This window comes from Asterias amurensis, chromosome 9 (assembly GCF_032118995.1).
Source record: "Asterias amurensis chromosome 9, ASM3211899v1".
Classification (NCBI taxonomy): Eukaryota; Metazoa; Echinodermata; class Asteroidea; order Forcipulatida; family Asteriidae; genus Asterias; species Asterias amurensis.
The window spans coordinates 8174212-8195686 of NC_092656.1; the positions used below are offsets into that span (position 1 = coordinate 8174212).

Sequence of the window (21475 nt, forward strand, 5' to 3'; positions counted from 1 at the left end):
TTTGAGTTCTTTTGTTGCCCATATTAGGGGGCCTACAGGTCAGAAAACGAATTTCCCCCAGAATTGTGTATTATTCGTCCAAATACTATTTAACTTCAATAGATTCATCTAGCGAAATTCGTTAAAGGCAGTGAACACTGTTGATAATTAATCAAAACAATTATTAGCATCAAACCTTACTTGGTAACAAGTAATGGGGAGAGGTTGGTAGTATAAAACATTGTGAGAAACGACTAGTCCCTCTGAAGTGGAGTACCTTCGAGAAAGAAGTAATTTTCCACGAATTTGATTTCGAGACCTGCAGATTCAGAATTTGAGGTTTCGAAATCAAGTATCTGAAAGCACAAAACAAGCACACAACTTTGTGTGACAAGGTTTTTTTCTTTCATTGTTATCTCGCAACTTCGATGACCGATTGAGCTCAAATTTTCACAGGTTTGTTATTTTATGCATATGTTGAGATACAGCAAGTGAGAAGACGAGTCGTTGATTTTTTTTATATTACTAATAAGTGTCCAGCGTCTCTAAGAGAAAACACTAAATAAAGGGACCCTATTACAGAGGGCGCACTATACTAAACCCTGGAAATGTGGGTGCGTTCGTGTAGCTTCCCTGGGTCTACCCCGTGGTGCTCACTCGGGTGAGCCTCTGACAAGAGCTAAACGAACGACCACTCACCGCTCTCTACTCTCGTAGTGACGTCGTTTACCTGGGGCTAGCCTTTAGTCAAGGCGCACGCGGCACACCGGATAGCACGCACAGCCCCAAAAATGTAACGCACGAAAAAAGACTATCACCGCGACCTAGGAAGCCGCGAAGCGCCTTTATTACCAACCATAGAGTTATTTATATACCTCACATATAGAATCCTCTAATCTGATTGGTTAAAAAGGGAGTCATGGAAATAGCTATGCCCGCTTTTTCTTTCAAGATGACGTCATATTGACTATGCCCGGGGCATAGTCAATCGACTATGCCCGCCCTGGAAAATAATGGATCCGTCTCAACACACTGTATTCCTGCATGTAGGTCGCGCAAGTGTTTGATGCGTTGTATACGTTCGTCGTTTCACGGCGCGAACTACATGAACTATAGCTGTGACCTGTGACCTTTATTCGCAGACGACCTTTCAAAGTAGTTGTTTGTGTGTTTTGTGGGAAATTTAATTGTTTGTGTTCATGCCAAACTCGCAACGTAAAATGGCTGAAGCAAGATTTCATCTACGTCAACAGAAACATCGGGTTGAATTCATGTGGTTGTTAATGAGCTTTAGATAGTCTTCAAAGATTTTTACGGCGTATTTTATCAGCTGCTTTGTGCTTTTGCTATCGGCGGCATCTATTCTCTCGTACTTGGATTGTTATCCAGTGGTGTTGGATTGGTATATTTTACCCGTAATGCGAAATGGAAAACACGAAGCAATATTTTGGTAAGTTATTACACTTTATACATTTCAAAATCAAGGCCCAGTTCATGAAATCTTTTAACCAATCAGATTAGAAGAATCTATATTATTTGGTATATACAAGTAATATTGACTGCTTAAGGGAACAGTTGAAATTATAGGCCCTCGGTGATGTCAAAACCATGACTATGCCCTCAGCTTCGCTTCGGGCATAGTCATGGTTTTGACATCACCTTGGGCCTATAATTTCAACTGTGCCCCTCATATACAGTCAATATTTCCATAATATAAGAACTAGAGGGCGCACGAGTGATGCTTCGTGCACAAACGCCACGGAACTGCAAGATGACAAGCGCGTCATTCTGCTGCACGCGCGTTGAATATGAAATACACGTTTGAGGTTTTTTTTATTGAACGCTCACGCGATGCTGTTTGTTCAACTTACAAAATGGCCGCACAAACACACGCTGTGAGATGCCAGTTTTGTCAACTTAGAAAATGGCCGCCTGTGCGCATGCCGGGGCGCGTATATAGGCAAGTGCGCTCTCTAGTTCTTATATATAACTCTATGTTACCAACTCGTTTTGGGGGGCCTTATGAAAATGTAACGAATTTGCATCGAACGTTCTTGTGACGTCATGCAAGCGAGTGTGACTTTGACCAGCAACTCACCACGCTACTGCATTATGCATTACATTTTCTCCCACCAAAATCGTTGGCAAATGTAAAGAAAAACATAAGGCCCCAAAACGAGTTGGTAAAGGCGCTTGGCGGCTTCGCCGCTCGCGGTGATAGTCTTTTTTCGTGCGTTACATTTTCGGGGTTGTGCGTGCCATCCGGTGTGCCGCGTGCGCCTTGACTAAAGGCTAACCTGGGGCCAGCCCCAAGTGACCCACTCCACACGCAGCAGGGCACTGGGGGCTGACCTGGGTGAGCCCCTGGAATGACGTCAAAAGCTATTCGAACGCACCGGGGCAGACCGGGGATGACCGGCCCAGGGAAGCTAGACGAACGCACCCAATAAAGGCCCCCTATCGTTCTAAAAAAAAATGACAAACGTCGCAAATCGATATTTATTTGGTGGCTGCGTTTGACATCCGAGGACCCAGCCTCATGGAGGACCCAGAGGTCAAAGTTTGGACTGCGCGCTGCAGCTGTTGTGCGATATGCATCTTCATGATGCATGCATGGCTCGCTATTGTTTCATACCCTTCACATCACGCCACACACATGCAAAGGTCACACACACCTCCAGCAGCCAGCATACTGAGCAGCAGCGACAGGAGGCAAGCGGGTTTTTGTCGCATTTTCAATCACGACCAACTAACGAATGTGGCCATTGTTATTGTTTATGTAGCTTAAGTATGGAGTCTCCTCAAGTGAAGTTCACACAGGTATGAGGTAACATACTTTCTCATTTGTAATCAGTTTTAACTTTTATTAAAATTATAAAGTTTTAACGTTTCGGATATCCTCCTCTTACTTACCAGTTTTCACGCTATTTTATGCCCTTTTCTCTGAATTGGGAAAAAATAATGATGCCATATATCAACCGATGCCCTAATTATCTTCATTTGTTAATATGAAGTATGCAAACATATATTAAAACTTGATGGACATTGAAATTTTCACACTACACACCGATCTTCGATGCTTCAACTGGCCCCATTTGTTTTGAGTTTTTCCTGTTTTCACGGCAAACGAGAAAGTATAGTTTCCCAGTGAAGCTATACATGGAAGAAACATCTGCAGTGACTACAAGTGTTCTTTGAGACTCTGTGCTTCATTTTTTACAAAATATTTTTTTATTAAATTTAAAAAATAAAAAAATAAAAAGTGTGAATAATTACTGGCTTTCAAATCTGATTTTTCTTTATTTTTTTCTTTATTTTTGTTCTTAATATTTATAATAAAGCATATAAATAAACAGTGATAATTGAATCAACAAGCTGATGTTTAAATTTTAATATTAATAATATTGATATGAGGGTTAAAAAATAAAAATCTCCAAATATATTAGAAAATGATAGAAGGCACATGGCTTCTTTAAGCCTCTGTATTTTTTTCCCAGAATGGTCAGCAAAATATTCAGTCACATGATTTGATCATCATGAATTGTGAATGGAAATAGTGTTTGATAAAAAATTTTTGGTGGGCAAATATTTGGATATGGCCTCAACATTATGACATATTTTTGTTCCTTGTAGAACTGCCTAAAATACCAATATTTTTTGCATTTACAAGTACAAATGACCAGTGGAGCCTTGCGTGTCTCTAAGTTTTGGTCAAGGGAGAGGAGACTCTTTGCTTGGCAAATAAAACCACACAATTTTTATCTAGGGACTGTTTACATCGCGCACAGAGAGGTAAAAGATTTGCCACGATTTAAGGGACACCTCGAAAACAGGACCTCCTACGATATGTTTGGTAATTTTCATAGACCAGTCTTCTCACTTGTGAACATTTAAACTCAATTGTTGGTGGTCGATATTGCAAGATTATAATGAATGGAAGAAAAAACACCCTTGTCACACCGTGAGTACCTAGTTGCGATAACGTAACCGTCCTACCGGCGACCGACGCAACTAACCGTGACCAGACCACATGGTCACACGGTGTTGTGTGTTTGATTTCAGTACCTCAAAATCTAATTTGGAGGTCTCGAAATCAATTCAAATTCAGGAAAAAATTACTTCATTCACGAAAACAACGTTACTTTATGAGAATAGGCCGTTTCTCACAATGTTTATACTATCATTCAACAGCTCCCATTACTACACTAGTTAAGTTACCAAGTAAGGTTTTATGCTAAATTATTTTGAGTAATTACATAGAGCATAGAGTCCTTGCTCTATGCATAGAGCTATAAAAGCCGACATAAAAGTTATTTTTATAAATTATAGCTCTATTGATGAGTACTGTAATTACCAATTACTAGAATTATTGCCAGTGCAGTGCCTTAACCATTGAGGAAAAATTTGAAAATTAAAATTCATTTTTCCTCCATGATTTAACATTTCCTTTCATTTAGCCAGGCAGGCGCGGCAGGGTGCCAGGTTGTTGTTCACTGTTCAAAGCAAGATAGGGCGCTGTTACCGCGGGCACTATTTTCAAAGACTAGTGCCCACTCTGGTACTATTCCCGCAAAACGCGCGCGCGCGATCACTAGGCTATATTAGTTCATCCCACGTGACTTGGTTTCAGCCAACCAGAATACAGAATAAGCAAGAGGTGTGTTATAATACTTATTAGTTTGGTTTTTAGGTTCCAGTAATTAATTAATGTGGATACTTTACTTTTGTCTGGTTATTTTCTGCAAATTGCCATTATTTTATTTCCAAGCTTTTTTGTGTTCTATCTCTCGATGCAGTTGTTTATCAACAATGAGTTTGTAAACTCTGTGAGTGGGAAGACATTCCCCACCATTAACCCAACGACTGGAGAGAAAATCTGCGACATCCAAGAAGGGGATAAGGTATGATCTCTTCAGTACGAATATTTTTGTAATGAAGGTAACATTTGTTGCATACTTGCAAACGATTTTTTTGCAAACACATTGTACCACGCACGAATATGTTTCACGCAAAATTATACTTACCAGAATAAGGCTACCAGCCAAACTAACAAAAAAGCCACTAGTTTAAATTTATGAATGGTATCCTGCTAGCCCCACAAACAGGGCCAATCGATGGTTGGCCCTGATTTTACGTTTCACTTAAGTCATTCAGTTGCGATGCTACAAAAAACGACAATAGACTTTTTTTAGACTATAGACTATAGTTTTGTTATTTGCCACCAGTGAAATTGTCAGTCGTCGCAAGTGGATTAGTTTGTTACATGTCAAGGTTTTGTTTCCACATTTCAAATACAATAAATGCATAATAAATTGCAGTTTTAATCTGTCAATTTGTTTCTTGCTGTGCATCAAATAATAACAAGAGGACCAAAGGCATTCTTTAAAAAAAATCAAACTCAACTTGGTTCATTTGTACATGTAATTAGTTTTAAATATAATATTTTTTAATACTGCGAGTGATGAAGAATTAACTTTGGTTAAATTTATGTACTATAAAATGAGAGTTTACATCTGTAAATATCTGACACTGTCAAAATAGAAAAAAAAATCGTTTTAAATAATACTAAAGATTTGTCATCATGAAAAACAATCCATTAATTATATGATGATACACTCATTACCTACATAGTTACTTTACTGAGCTTACCAGCACATGTATGTAATAAATTTAAGAAACTAAGGAATGGATTTTGGATTTGGCGATCGGTTTTTCATTTGCAATGATTGAAAAGCATTAGTGAAATCGGCCCCATGTTCACCTGGCAGCACTAACGGTAGGCTTGGAATTACATGGAGGTCATGGCCTTCGTTGCCCTTGGTCTTGGCCTAGCGTGCTATTCAAAAGTTTCCCATTGACTTTGAACTTTTACAATTGCATTGCCTTTGCAAAAATAAAAATAATAATAAAAATAACAGTGGCTTCTTATATAGCGCTCAGGTCCGTCATGCAGTGACGCTCATGGAGCTTAAATCATTCCTTGAGCCATCTCTGCTCCCTAGGGGGTATACAGCCTGTGCCGCCAAATATGTAGCGCAATCAAGGCTGGGTGGAGAGAAGCAAATTTACAGGGATTCAAACCCATACTCCGCTGAACAGAATCATCAGAGCTTGAATTCGGTGCTCTTATCCACTCTGCCACACGGCCAAAACACCCCAAATACACGTATATATCCTTTCCCTTTCAACATGTTCAAAGATGAAATTCCAAGCCTGTACCGATGGTATTTGGTAATCAAAAATCACAACTTGGTATGGATCAACCCACTTTTCTCTCGTAAAGGGTGCAGCCTCGGCTTTGAGAAGTGTAAGTTGTGCGTATCCTCTTCTAAGTTTTCAATAAACACGCCATCTATACAAACAGTGAAGTGTAGTGAATACAATAAAAAAAGGTTTATTTGAAACACTTTCAGTGACTTGTACGTGCACAGCCAGGCATTATACTTTTGAGGCCTGATACATCGAGGCAACGAAGATCGGAGGCAACGAAGGCGATTGCCTCCATGCCCCCTTGTCATTGCCTTGTCGCCCTTGAAATGCTCCAGTAGAAATTTAAAATAACCTCATAGACTGCCCTTTACCAAAGTGAAAATGCCTTGACAGTGCCCTCGCCCCTTTCAAAAACGAAACATAAAGGCCTGCATGCATAAGGATCTACTTTTTGTATTCCAAATGTGTTAAATATCATACAAGTATGATCTATTTTAGGTACTAAAAAAGTGTCATAAATAGTAAACCGTACAACCCATAATACTGTTATCATAAAAGGGCATTATCACTTGAGAAACACTTTTGACCTTTTGGATGACCAAGGCAAAACAAATTAGGGAGAAACAAAAATAATACTATTTTTCTAAAATAATACAGAATTTTGAAAACTCAAAAAGCTATGCATATTTTAGTTCATCAAAACGCACGACCCAAATAAACATGCACTGAAAAAGTGAAAGAGTGAATATGGGATTGTGTTAGTATGTTTTTTAACAACTTCTACATGTAGATTCAATTACTCCCCCCCCCCCCCCACCACCACCAACTACGTAGTTGTATGAACTATGTATTTAATGCCTTGGATTTCATCTTTAATTGGGGGAAGAGTCAATTTTATTTTGCCAAAGGCACTTCAAATCATTTGTGAATGGAGCGGGAACAGGTGGTCCACATTATGGCCCGGTGAGCCGTAAAGTCAATAAAAAAGTCAGTGAGCTGTAAATAACGACATTTATAGGATTTGAGGCATGCATGGTGAGGTATCAATATACATTTGGTTTGCGGTAACACCATGTGTGTATCTACTTGTTACCAGGTAGAGTTTGTTCTTTAGACATGTTAGAGAACCGTCTTGCTATAATTATATTCTACTACAGCGGAGTAGATTTATTGGATTGTTCGGGAGACTTCTTAGTTCTGTCCTGCTTTTTAACTACTACCTGGGACGAAAGGTATCGAAAATTGGCTAGGGCTTTCTCACAAAGGACGTGCTTTCTTTAAGTTACCAATTAAATTCCCCACATTGTAGTATTCCTCATACTATCGAGACAGATACTACACATGTATGTCTATTGCATAATTGTTACGTAAGAGACGGTGAAACACAATACACAAATTCAGAATGGATTATGGCACAATGGTACAATGGAGAACACTATCCATACTACACATGTATGTCTATTGCATAATTGTTACGTAAGAGACGGTGAAGACACAATACACAAATTCAGAATGGATTATGGCACAATGGTACAATGGAGAACACTATCCTACACAATGCAGAATTTTGAGCTGTTTTGAGAACAATCACTTCCACTTAATATCATAGTGTCTTTATATGTAATGAGTAGGGTAGATGGCCAGGGGTCGAAATTGCCACTAGCCCGCTAGCCCGGGACTACCAGATTTACAGCCGGGCTACTCATTTTTCCAGTTTGATAGCCCGACGGGCTACTGGAAAAATAATGCAAAAATCATCATCACAAACAATAAAGAACTATGTTATTGGTGTATTGTAAAGTTTGAGCCGTGACGCGAGACATAATGTGTCTTTCGGGCTACCAAAATCTAATCAGGGCTACTAAAAATTATTGGTCACTAGCCCTGCTGACTACCATGGAAATACACTTAATTTCGACCCCTGATGGCCTTAGCTTTCGATCCAAACAGGACCTTCTTCAGAGGCATAAAACAAGTACAAACAAATACATCCATTTATAGAAAAAGAGAGGGGAATTGTAAAGATATTTGTATCAAGTTAAAAATTTAAAATGCAGAAGTTTTACTGTTAAAAACATAAGACCGCCGAACTTGTACAGTCGTAATGTTATTGGCCCATTGCTAAAACCAATGGCCCGGGGCCTGCCTTAAAGTGTTATTCAAGCCATTGTTGCACCAATAAGGTAGGCACAAAGCTAAATCAACCACTGTTCACTAACACGTATTCAAGTTAGTACTGATTGTTTCTGTGAAGCAATAAAAAGTGTTTTACTCAAGGACACAAGATTTGAACCCAAACCTGACGACCTAGTTAACTTTGGATCGCTCAGCCAATACTATTCAGGCTCGTACAATAGGCCTAACAATTTTGTCTGATTTTTCCCAAGGGTAGAACAAATCAGAATTGGACTTAAGTAGAAAGAATCTCATGCCTGTTTCAGACTGACACTAATAACTTTGTTCCCCTGTTATTACCAATCCTTCAGTTATTTATGCTTACCAATATATTAGAAGCTTGATAAATTCTGGTCTCAGAGAACATACTTTGTACTTTTTGTTTTAGAAACATTGGCCACCATTTTGTCAGACGAGGCAATTTAAGGGAAACAAGTTCCAGGCAATCTCCCAGAAGAAAGGGCATTCGCATTGGAATGTTCATCTATTATTCTTGTGGGTCGTAGGGCATTGTTAAAAAGATTACTCGTGTGCTACCGGAGTGATCTTGTAACATGCATTGTAGCTGGTTGCCTCCAAGTTGCCTGCAAAAGTTGCCTCGTGTGAAAAGGCCATAAGTTTACTTGACAAAAATGTGCCCCTTCGATATTTCTTTTTAGTAAAATACTTAATTTTTTTATGGATACACACGTATAAGTTTAACAGGAAATGATTTTGTCTGGAGAGCAATCTTGCATAGCAAAAAATTTAGACTACACTTATTTTGTGCTCGCTTTTTGCCAATATTAAGTACCTAATTGGGCTTTTTGAGTAGCAATTGATACATTTTGTTGTGCATTCTGCTCCGCTATTACAGGGGCAATCTTTTTCCAAGTTAATTTTTTGTTTTGAATGATATGTTTTATTGATCGGTTGATGGGTAGCGTTATGGTCAAAATAAACTGTTCATGTTGTATTGTGAGGGCCGCACTACAACTGTTATTTATTGTAATCTATGGTCACTCACTATAGGGTGCACTAACTCTACTTAATAATTTATTTATTTATATTTTTTTTGGCAGGCCGATGTTGACTTGGCAGTAAAGGCGGCCAGGGCTGCCGTTAAACGAGGTTCACCATGGCGAAGGATGGACGCATGCGACCGAGGATTACTGATGTTTAAACTGGCTGATCTCATTCAGAGAGATGCAGATTACATTGCTGTGAGTTAGTAAATTAACTGCAGGGGTCAAAATTGTCACTGGCCCGGAACTAACAGATTTACAATTTCTACTCAATTTTCCAGGATAGCCCGGCTGGCTAGTGGAAAAATAATGAAAAACCAACGTCACAAACAGAAATGAACTTGCTGATGGTATTGTAAAATGAAACACTCTCGGTGACCAATTTGTGGTGTGACTCAAGGCGTAATGTGTTTTTTCGGGCTACCAAAATCTCATCAGGGCTGTTAAACATTCTGGGTTACTAGCCCTGTTGACTACCATGACAACACACCCTTTTTTTTTTACCCATGTTAAGCCATATACACGTTTAGTCAAGGCCTCAAATGTGGAGGAAACGTCAACAAGACTGCAGGGCCTCTGGTAGTCTAGTCTGGCCTGTGGTCCAGTGTTAACTTTATGCAACTTCCTATCTTTGGATTTCTTTTTTCCTACAAAACATTGACATAGAAAAACTAATGAACACTGAACAACATCTGTGTGTAGTAACTGGCATAATCCAAACATACATGTAAAAAATTAGAATTAAGCAAACTGCTTAGGCACCATTCAGAAAAGTCAGTGTTAAAAAAAAATCACTATTTGTTTTCTAAGCACTGCCCTAAAATCCATTAAAATGCTCCACTCTCTGTTCATTACCACCCAATGAAACGGATGCCATACTCATCATGTTTCATTCGGGGTAAACATGTTCCATATGGGCTTGATTGCAAGTCCAGTCTGTGATTGTGGAGCTGTCCTACAAATAGCTGCCCACATCACCAGTGACTGAACTTATCACAGTTGCCCTGGCAAGTCCCTATCCCTACAGGAACTAGACAGTCGCATTGATTGCTACTCCAGTCTGTGAGTATGGAGCTAACCTCCAAACAGCTTCCCACATCACCAGTGACTGCATTTGTTGTTTACACTTACACCCTAACCAGCAGTCCCTGCAGAAGCTAGACAGTCTGGCCATACAATGGCTAATTGACTCAAAAGTTCAAGATATTTAATCATAGTTTTATCTGATCTCTACTCAGACATACTTGACGCATTTATAATAATTAATGTACCCAACGACTGTGGTGATATCTGATTACCTGGCCCCATGGCAGGAATAGTCGACTTTGAAATCCATGATAAAGCGATAAGCCATCTAGGCAATTTTTTAGGGGTGTCATGGTGGTGAGAGTTTGAATGTTATCAAACCCCTTCCCCCCCCCCCCACACCGTACCTACTGCCATCACCATGGACAAACAATGACAAACCATGCCCCACACGGCGAGCACCACAGACAGTAACCGTGTGTGACGGGTTACAGGGGTCGATTGTTCACTAGACATAATTATATAATATTGGATGGCTTTAAGGATACAAGAATATATTGCACGAGTCGAAGACGAGTGCAATATATATATTCTTTTATCCCCCGAAAAAAAGCAATCCAGTATTATTATTATTTATATCAGGCTGAGGACTTGATCAAAGCAACACTATTTTGGCTCACCTGATTCCAGATTTTTAAATTCAATTTTATTATGTTATTTTTCTATTTCAATGCTATTGAAAATCCTGAATGCGCCATACTATGGGCAATTTCACTGTGCGTTTTTATATATAACTCTATGCTGTGCGTTATGCGGTGAAAGTGTGCATTTTAGGCGACGCATCGTTAATACACATAAATCTAAATTACCAAACATGGTGAGCGTTGCATCAGTCGCCGCGCGTGCAAGTGTTAAATGCGCGGGCTCCATCCGGGAACTCTTACTGACACAATATTGCTGTCATCCGGGTACTTTTTACAAAAGCGTTCAATACGCTGATATATTTTTGCCTCTGGAAGCCTGAATATAAATAATAATAGCTGATATTATGGTTGATGTCAATTTGTAGTCTGATCATCAGTTAGAAAAAAAAATTACAATACAAAAATAATGTGAAATTTCTCTACCACTGTTCACTCTTACTCTATGGTTCACTTAACCTGGCCAATTTCATGGGCCCTGTGTAAGCCATAAACAAAAACGGCTAAGCACAGACAAATCTCGCTTAGCAGAAATAGGTTACATTCTTGCGACTGGTGCCCCACTCATAAAGCTTGTAAGCATAAAAACAGGCTGAGCACTGTAACCTCTTGCTTATTAGCAGAAATAGGTTACCAGCCAAAATACTAAGAAACATTCCCTGCAAAACAGTTTAATTAGATTGGGACTGCAAATAATAAATGCCATGGTGGTTATTGTCTTCTTATAGTCTCTTGACACTGTGGACAATGGGGCATTGTTCTCCACCATGAAGGGCTGTGCACTGAATGTTGTGGAGGTTCTTCGCTACTTTGGAGGTTGGGCTGACAAGATACACGGCAAGACCATTCCAATAAGTAAGTCCCTGACGTTTTTTTTTTTTTTTTTTTAAGTGTGATTTACTGTTAAACCAATGAGTGATAAGCACTGTATGTGTACTCTGTTTGATGACCGATTGAGCTCAAATTTTCACAGGTTTGTTATTTTATGCATATATGTTGAGATACACCAACTGTGAAGGCTAGTCTTTGACAATTACCAATAGTGTCCACCATCTTTAAGGACTGAATCCGCAGCAGTGAAGTTAATAACAAGAATTTCCCTTGATCCACTAAGTGAAAGTAATAGTCCCTGTCGATTTCCTAACCCCCCCCCCCCCAGTGGTACATAATAAGCAAGACAGTTCTTTTCAGAACTAAGCAGACTACTGAATTCCCAAATCTACGCTGCAGAAGTAGAATCAATAGAGACAGGTGCTCAAAGAGCAAATCTATAATTATATACTATAATTATAAAGTAGACGGCCTACATGTGTTACCCAGGCGTGATGTTAGGTCTTTGGAAAAAAATACAATTATGTAGATTACAGGGATCAAAAGGCTTTTCAGGTTATTTTAAAAAAAACACCTGATCTTTCCAAGGGCAACCAAATCGGAAATGAGACTGAAGTACATGTAGGGAGAATATCATGCCTGGTGTTAAAGGAACACGTTGCCTTGGATTGGTCGAGTTGGTCTTTGAAAGGCGTTTTGTAACCGCTTGTCATAAAATGCTTATGATTAGAAAGATATTTAAAAAGTAGAATATAATGATCCACACAAGTATGACTTGAAATTGCGTGGTTTTCCTTTAACCTATTCGACTAACATGGTCAGCTATTTATGATGGCCGAACGTGTTAGTTCGCAAAGTAAAAGGAAAACCACGCAATTTCAAGGAAAATTTGTGTGGATTATTATATTCTACTTTTAAAATATCTGTCTATTGGAAACAAATCAAGAGATATTTCAGCTCGTGAATCTTTACAGAAAATGTTGAATTTTATCACACTTTTTTTTACACGGTTGAATGATTTACCATAATTTGACTAACATAGGCCGACCATGCTAACCGATGCACTTTTTTATCAACAATAAAAAAGGTCTATATTTAAAGCAGAATGTACATTAATTAATTTCTGTTTGATAATGTTTTGGGTAATAGAGGGTGACTTCTTTTGCTACACTCGCCATGAGCCAGTGGGTGTTTGTGGAGCAATCATCCCATGGAACTTCCCGAATGAGATGATGGGTTGGAAGCTTGGCCCCGCCCTATGCTGTGGGAACACCCTGGTGATCAAACCGGCCGAGCAGACGCCACTCAGCGCTATCTACATGTGCTCACTCATCAAAGAGGTCAGGAGGATTTAAAAACTCATCTTTTATTTATTTCTCATTTATTTGTTTCTCATTTAGAGGCCCTGGACACCGTTGGTAATTGCTCATTGTTGGCATAAAACTTACTTGGTAACCGTATGAGCAATGGAGAGCTGTTGATAAAAGTATAAAACCATTGTTAGAAACAGCTCCCTCTGAAGTAATGAAGTTTTTTTGAGAATATTAAAAGACTTCAGGCCTAAAACCTTTTTTAGGCATCCAAAATCCTAAACAAGGTTGAGTCAAAATTTTCACTGATTTGTTTTATGTTGGGATACCAAGTGAGAATACTGGTCTTTGACAATTACAGAATGAATCCAGTGCCTTTCAGATGGAACTTTTCACACCTAACTCGAGCAGTATGAAAAGCAGTAATTGTCAAGCAGACACCGGAACATACATGACATAAAGTTCTCACCCAATTATGTAATAACCAATCACAAGTCTGCCTTTGCTTAACCAAAGATCTGATTAACCAATCAAGAGTATGGGAAGCTAATAAGCCCAGGGCCCAATTTCATAGAGCTGCTCAAGCACAAAAAATCGCAAAGCACAACAAAATTATGGTTACCAGCCAAAATTACATTTGACATGTACACGTACGATTTGTGACTGGTATCCTGCTCATTCATGCTTATAGCAGAATGACGCCCTTGGCAACAGTCGTGGTAGCTGCTGATTCTGATACATGAATACTGATCATTTGTCTAGCCCTTTGATATACCAACCAAATGAAGTTGTGTATTTGTATCCTTTTATGTGTAGGCCGGTTTCCCCCCTGGCGTTGTGAACTTGATACCTGGCTTTGGTTCAACAGCGGGTGCTGCCATTTCAGAGCACATGGATGTGGACCATGTCGCCTTCACAGGCTCAACTGAGGTACTTAATCTTTCGTTATTAGGTAATTCTGGTAATGAACTGAGGTACTTTATCTTTCGTTATTAGGTAATTCTGGTAATGAACTGAGGTACTTTATCTTTCGTTATTAGGTAATTCTGGTAATGAACTGAGGTACTTTATCTTTCGTTATTAGGTAATTCTGGTAATGAGCTGAGGTACTTTATCTTTCGTTATTAGGTAATTCTGGTAATGAGCTGAGGTACTTTATCTTTCGTTATTAGGTAATTCTGGTAATGAACTGAGGTACTTTATCTTTCGTTATTAGGTAATTCTGGTAATGAACTGAGGTACTTTATCTTTCGTTATTAGGTAATTCTGGTAATGAAACCAAGGATGCCTCAAGTGATATATACACCAATTTCGGACAGGCGCACCAAATAGATTTTAATAATAATGATATTATGGAAGTCTTATATAGCACATGTATCTACCAACAAGGTATTCAAGGTGCTTAGTATTTACATTTATGCAGAAAGATGGGTTAGTGGAAGTTATGAATTTTTAGACCCATTTATGTATTACCTTATAAGGGTTTACAAGGTGCTACGGTGCAATTAGCAACCACAGCCAGGAACATCGGGGCGAACCCCTTCTCTTTTTCGATAAGTGCACTGGGTTCTTTTACATGCGTTACACAACACATGGGACCAATGGCTTTACGTCCCTTCCAAAGGACGAAGCAATGGTTAAATGTCTTGCTTTAAACATTACAAGGACACAAGTGTCACGACTGGGGGATTTGCACCAACACTCTGCTGATCAGAAACACCACAGTTTGAGTTCGGTGCTCTAAACCGCTTGTCCACGACACTTCCATGATTAGGAGCAACTCTACATTAGGTTGACCCATATAAATTTTGGTGTCAGACAAGCGAACCTACAGTGTAAGATAACAGTTACATGAGCCATCATGTCAAGATCGGCGTCTGAAACCAAGACTAGAGTCATTACGAAACAACTGCAACAGTCAATCTTTTTACTTTGACTTTTGAATTTTCAGGGTCAAATTGGCAAAATAATTTACTGTGCATTAAAGTAGGTTTCCGACAAAAAACCATGGATAATACTTCTTAAAAGCTTCAGGTTTGATCTTCTAATATTTACAGATTGGAAGGCTTATCCAACAGGCATCTGGGAAAAGTAACCTGAAACGTGTGAGCTTGGAGATGGGTGGCAAGAGTCCTAACATCATCTTTGCTGATGCTGATTGTAAGAAGTTCATGAATACTTTTTGTACGACACAAAACACATACGTCCACAGATTTACATTAAACTTACACAGTTTAAAAGTAAAGATGGTCGAAAGCTCCCTTTAAAAGATTACATGCGGAGGTGCTGTTATGTTAGTTTATGAGAAATTAGTTAGAAAAACAATCCCTTCACAAAAGTACAGCAGTACAGCAGCTCTGTGATTTTCACAAAATAACAGATCTGTGAAAATTTGGTCTTCGAAGTTGAATTAGGACCGAAAAAACACCCTTGTCGCACACACTTGTTTGCTTTCAGGTGCTTGATTTCGAGAACTCAAAATCTAATTCTGAGGTCTCAAAATCAAATTCATAGAAAATTACAACTTTCTCGAAAACAACAAGTACAGGTACGTTGTTTCAGAGGGAGCCGTTTCTCACAATGTTTATACTATGAACAACTCTCCGTTACACGTAACCAAGTAAGGTTTTATGCCAATAATTATTTTTTAGTAAATACCAATAGTGTCCACTGCCTTTAAGAGCAAGGCCTGCTTGGTGGTATCTCTTAAAACAAATATATTATTGTATTATTCGCAGTGGACGCTGCTGTAGAGGAGAGCCACGAGGCAATCTTCTTCAACATGGGGGAGTGCTGTTCAGCGGGGTCTCGTACCTTTGTACAGGAGGAGATCTACGATGAGTTTGTGAAGAGGAGTGTAGAGCGAGCAAAGAGGCGCGTCGTTGGTAACCCGTTCGATTCCAAGACAGAGTCCGGGCCACAGGTTTGATAATTTAAAATGTATTATTATAATGACTTATTATTAAAAAAAACTGTTGAATGAAGCAAATTGGCTGAATTACAAAATAGTTTAGATCAATCATGATTATTCTAAAGGTTTTTGGAAACATTCGTTTGTTTTAAACCTATAATTCAGATACTATAAAACATAAAGGTGGTTCTGTTTTTTAGATATCAGCGAAAATCTGGAGCAGTTATCAGGTTATGCCTACGCAGGAAGAACAATCTGTAATTGGACTACACAATCTGAGAAACTTGTCCGTGGTTCTCAAGATGCTTTACTATCCAAAGCTGTGGTACTTCTAATGGGTTGCATGGTTGGCTCATGCAAAAAAGCGCTCGCCTCTCACCAAGGTGACCCTGGTTCGATACCTGGCCAGGGCTATATGTGAGTTGAGTTGTGCATTGGTTCTCTGCAGTGCCACTTTCGATCTCTGGCTGTGCTTAATGTTCATAATTGGTTAATGTGGCTGGCTGCCAAAGGCGCCCTTGCATGCATGCTTCTCAAACACGTTGTAGCTGCGCCCTTCGCATTTCAGCTCTTGGCTGTGAATAAGGATGATTAGCCTCCCAAATTATTATGATTATTATTCTAACTGAATAAAGTTTTATTGCCAATAATTTAAAGAGTGATTACTAAACATATACCTTCCCTTTAAACAAACTGATTTTAGATTGACAAGGCCCAGCTGGATAAGATCCTTGGGTATGTTGAGATCGGCAAGAAGGAAGGCGCCAAACTAGAGTGTGGTGGAAAAGCCCTCGGTGGTAACGGTTATTTCATGGAGTCCACTGTTTTCTCTAATGTCACCAATGAAATGAGAGTTGCTCAAGAAGAGGTACGACAGGATAAATGTTGTCATTTGTTTACCCTTAGGGGCTGTTCACAATTGTCAGCATTTTCACAAGCGTTCATAAACTGTACACTGTTTTAATACGCCATCCCTCCCCCCTAAAAGTTGACAAAGAAAATTGTTTTTCACACTATTCTACATCTATGAGATTCTCGAATGTGAATTAGCATACAAACCCAGTTCATTATGAGCACAGCTGACAAAAGAAAATATATTATAAACACACTGCACATGTTAAACAGATATATAATGCCAAAATGTCCAGCGAACCAGATACAGCTTATCAGACTTTATAAAAGATAACTAAAATTTCGTTATGCATATCACCAAGACTTGGTAAGACCATGTGAGACACAATAAACCAAGCAACCTACAACAATACAACTACAGTGTCAAGCTTATGAGACATTACACGAGGCCTGGATGGGTGGTCATTTCTTATACTATAAAGCCTGGTTCATACTTCCTGCGAATGCGAAGCGAATGTTGACGTCACAAATTCGCAGCAAATAAATTCGCAGCAGTTCAACTCTGCTCAACTCACTTGTGACTATCGCTGTGAAAGGGGGGTTTTGATGTTAAATTACCTCCAATTTGTATCGCATTCGCAGGAAGTATGAACCGGGCTTAAGGTAATTAGCCATTCCATAATCTAGTTACTCATTTTGGTTCTCCTGTTCTCATTTTGTGCTTTAAAGATCTTCGGTCCAGTGCAGCTTCTCATTAAGTTCAAGAGTCAGGAGGAAGTTTTGGAAAAGGCCAACAATGTCCAGTATGGTCTAGCAGGGGGTGTGTTCACCAAGGACATTGACAGAGCTCTGACTGTAGCCAATAGCCTGGACGCAGGAAGTATCATGTAAGTCTAGGTGGTTGTGTAACGGGCAAAGGTTACTTTATAATGAAACTTGGGAAACCTGCCGTCAATTTCACCAAACCCATCCTAACTTGGGTTTAACCTTAGGACTTAGGACAAGTTAAGTTCCCTATCTGAACGCATTGAACCCATCCTAAGTTAGGACGGGTTACTCGTCCTAACTCGAGATAGGATTAATCCTAGTGTTTTGTGAAATCTGCCGCTGGAACATGTGCAATACACTGCTATAACACACACAGTGTTGTAGCTAGACCAATTTTAGTGGTGGTCTCAAAACCCAACTAAGTCCACCAAGGGCGAGCAGTTCAACAAAACTATTCATGTTTAGATATGGTGCCATCATTGCTGAAGTGCAATCTGGGGGAAATCTTCACTGGGCAGCATTGTGTATTTTGCTCACAGTGCTGGGCAAATATTGTTAGTTCTGGGCAGGCCCAGCCGGCACCGCCCACCGTGGCTACAACAGTGAACACACAGGATGTTGATACCCAATATTGCCCAATTGAGCAAGCCCGTTGAGAACAGCCCAGTGAAACATACATGTAAGTGACTTGCTCAAGTCAAACCATAACTTGGGTTGTTTGTCGGAATGTTAGAGTGTTTGATCACCAGTCGCCCAATATCCAATTTTGTTTATGTGTTTGTTTGTTTGTTTGTTTATTTATTTGTAATGGCGGTGCTTTCTTTTCATTCAAGGGTCAATAATTACTCTGGAGTAGGTGCCAATGTTCCCTTTGGAGGCTACAAGATGTCAGGCATTGGTAGAGATCTGTAAGTTATTTTTAGACACCAGGGCCCAAATTTCCTCTTCACTGTTTTTGTTTTAAATAGAGTTGGCTCTTTGACAATTCACCATAAGTGACCCCTGAGAATTTAAAATGCTAACTGCTATGAACATGGGTATATAAATATATATATATATTTTTTTGGGGGGGGGTGTGTGTGGAAACAATTGCTTTAAATAAATGAAAACGTAAAGCTTAAAACTAGTAACGACTGATAACTCTTTTTTTTTACAGGGGTGAAGACGCATTGGTTAGTTACTACGAAGTGAAGACGGTGAGTTGAACTTTAAATAAGTTCTTTTCAGAACCACCCCAACTCATTAGAGATAGTCATTACATGGTGTTACCGCAAACCTTTCGATATCGTATTTCCACCATGCAAAGTTTGGAATCATACTTAGTAATTTATTTGTTTCTGTTATTAACAGAGAATGTTGATTTACAGTGAAACATTACTGTCAGACCCACCCAAAAAAAAAAAAGGAAAAAGAAGGGACAGAACTATCCAATGTGCACAGTTTCCTTGATGGTCAATTTGTAAAAACAAATTATGACATTTTATGTATCGAATTGGAATGTAATTACTCAAAGTAATTGATAGCAAATAACTCACTGCGGTAAAAGAAATTGAGAAAGAGGTAACTTCTCACTCAAATATTATCTGAAAGCACCCAAATGTTTTATTTATTTATTTTCTTGCAACTTCGATGACCAATTGACCCAAAATTTGCACAGGTTTGCTATTTTATCCATATGTCGAGATACACCCAGTGAGAATACTGGTCTTTGACAGTTACCAAAGGTGCCCAGTGAAACAAAAAGGAGACCAGTTGCAAACGGTACTTAAAATGGTATCGTGGCTGGTAACCTTTAGTTCCCTGGTAAACACATTTATTTTTGGCACTGCTCATTTGGAGCTGCTTTAAAAAGCACAAGTTGCTAGCTAAGCACAACAAGTAGCTAAGCGCAACAAAATTATGCTTACCAGATTAAATACCATTTCGCATGTTTTAACTGCGATTGTATCCTTTCTTTGTAACACCCCAAATTACTTTTTTTTTTAGTTCAGCACAGATCAATTATGTTCTTCTTGTTTTTTCTTCTCATTTGTTTGTTTTTGTGTTGTGCATCAAAGGATAAACAAATTTTCTGATTGGTTTGTTGTTCTATTTGCAGGTCGTTGTGAAAGTGCCAGTGAAGAATTCTTAAACCAAACAAAGGATCAGCTTCAAGATTAGAATTTCATGGCCAGTTCTTTTTAGGTGTTAAAGAATACTAATTTCAACCCTAATCAAAGAAATCCTGCTCATTTGTCTATACATGTATCTAGTGCTTGTGATACCGTTTCCAAAAGTTCCTTGGAATCTACAACCCCAGGGGTTACCAAACTGGGGAAATGGCATCAGTTCAACAAACCTTTGAATTTGTTTCCAATTTTCAGACTTTTTCGTTAGTGATGACTTTCCCCCCTGTTCTTTAGATAAGAACCTGAAATCAGGAAAAAAAAAACTGGAAAAAATTACATACCTACTAGTAATACATTTCTCTATTAATTATTAAGTAGGAATCAGCTGTCGTTTTGCGGTAGCACCATGTGTACAACTCATTTGAGTAGTGGTGGTTCAGAGAAGAACCGGTGTGTTGACAACTCTATTATTTGTATTTTATTGTTATCATTTAAGGGGAAGGTACACGTTTGGTAATTACTCAAAACAAATATTAACTTAAAAGCTGACTTGGTAGCGAGCGTTGAAGAGCTGTTGATAGTATAAAACATTGTGTGACACCACTCACTCTGAAGTATTGTAGTTTTTGAGAAAGAGGTAATTTCACACTATCTTATCTGAAAGCACACAAATTCGTCCAACAAGGGTGTTTTTTCTTGTTTCATTTTCTCACAACTTCGATGACCAATTGAGCCCAAATTTTCACAGGCTTGTTATTTTATGGTTATGATGGGATACACCACGTGAGAAGACTGGTCTTTGACAATTACCAAACGTGTACCTTCCCTTTAACGGAAAAATTTGCTTTGAACAGTCTTTCGAAGCACAAACAAATAGTGTCATAATGATAAAATTATGTAACTTTGAAATAAAAAAAGTAATTCTTAAAAATTAAAAAGGTTTTTTTTTTCCCTCTAATTTAGCGATAAGAGACACTCCCAGAAAAAGGAAGACGAAAGTAGATATTAAAAAAGATTAATCTTAGTTTACTTTGGAGTGGGCCACACAAATGTTGCACCAAAAAATTTAACAGTCAAAAAGATAATAATTGATTATATATCTCCAGACTCTTCAAATTTACTGAAAGAGGCTTACATGTGTGCTAAATATTCTGCTGTGTTTGATCAAACTTCTAGGTTTCTACTTATTCTAAAAAGCTCTTTTAACATTTTACTGAGAGTGGTTTAACTGCTAAATATTCTACCGTTGTTTTGATCAAACTTTTAGGTTTCTACTCAAATGATTTTGGCAAAAACCTCCGAAGATTTAGTATCCTGTAAATTCAAGGAGTTTTATCAGACCAAGAGGAGATTTCAGGATTTGAGTGCAATTTCATGGGCTGTTTAAAAATGATGTTTCCGATATTTAATTTCTTTTTTGAATCACGTCCATGGGCTTTTACAAATACATACATATAATATTTTCTACTTGACTGTGGCAAATGCAAAAGTATTGTTTTTCATATAAATTTGAAAATGTATTGAAATAAAACGTATACATTAATTGTACTTCTGTGTTTTGTACAGTTCTTGTTATGAACTTAGGATTGGCGGGGAATTT

At 38.6% G+C, this 21475-nt stretch overlaps 1 protein-coding gene across 3 annotated transcripts; it reads left to right on the top strand.

Annotated features, from left to right (window-relative positions):
* The first annotated feature begins 1302 nt into the window (after positions 1-1302).
* On the top strand, positions 1303-21423 carry LOC139941585 (retinal dehydrogenase 2-like). 3 transcript variants are annotated; one of them, XM_071938155.1, is made up of 13 exons: positions 1303-1429; positions 4776-4880; positions 9426-9566; positions 11824-11950; positions 13076-13266; positions 14053-14166; positions 15294-15396; positions 15975-16159; positions 16851-17015; positions 17729-17886; positions 18601-18675; positions 18924-18963; positions 19866-21423. In XM_071938155.1, exons 3-13 carry the CDS (start codon positions 9492-9494, stop codon positions 19896-19898), a joined length of 1266 nt encoding a protein of 421 aa, XP_071794256.1. In that variant the 5' UTR covers positions 1303-1429; positions 4776-4880; positions 9426-9491; the 3' UTR covers positions 19899-21423. The 3 variants fall into 3 exon arrangements, with proteins under 3 accessions (XP_071794256.1, XP_071794254.1, XP_071794255.1); XM_071938153.1 differs by lacking the exon at positions 1303-1429 and adding an exon at positions 2600-2799; XM_071938154.1 differs by lacking the exon at positions 1303-1429 and adding an exon at positions 2662-2806.
* Positions 21424-21475: the final 52 nt, after the last annotated feature.

Excerpts from the sequence above, each read along its gene's own strand:
- LOC139941585 (XM_071938153.1), top strand. The coding sequence starts at position 2,770 with ATGGAGTCTCCTCAAGTGAAGTTCACACAG. Across the intron at positions 9,567-11,823 it reads GAGATGCAGATTACATTGCT|TCTCTTGACACTGTGGACAA; the intron begins GTGAGTTAGTAA and ends GTCTTCTTATAG. Across the intron at positions 11,951-13,075 it reads CGGCAAGACCATTCCAATAA|AGGGTGACTTCTTTTGCTAC; the intron begins GTAAGTCCCTGA and ends TTTGGGTAATAG.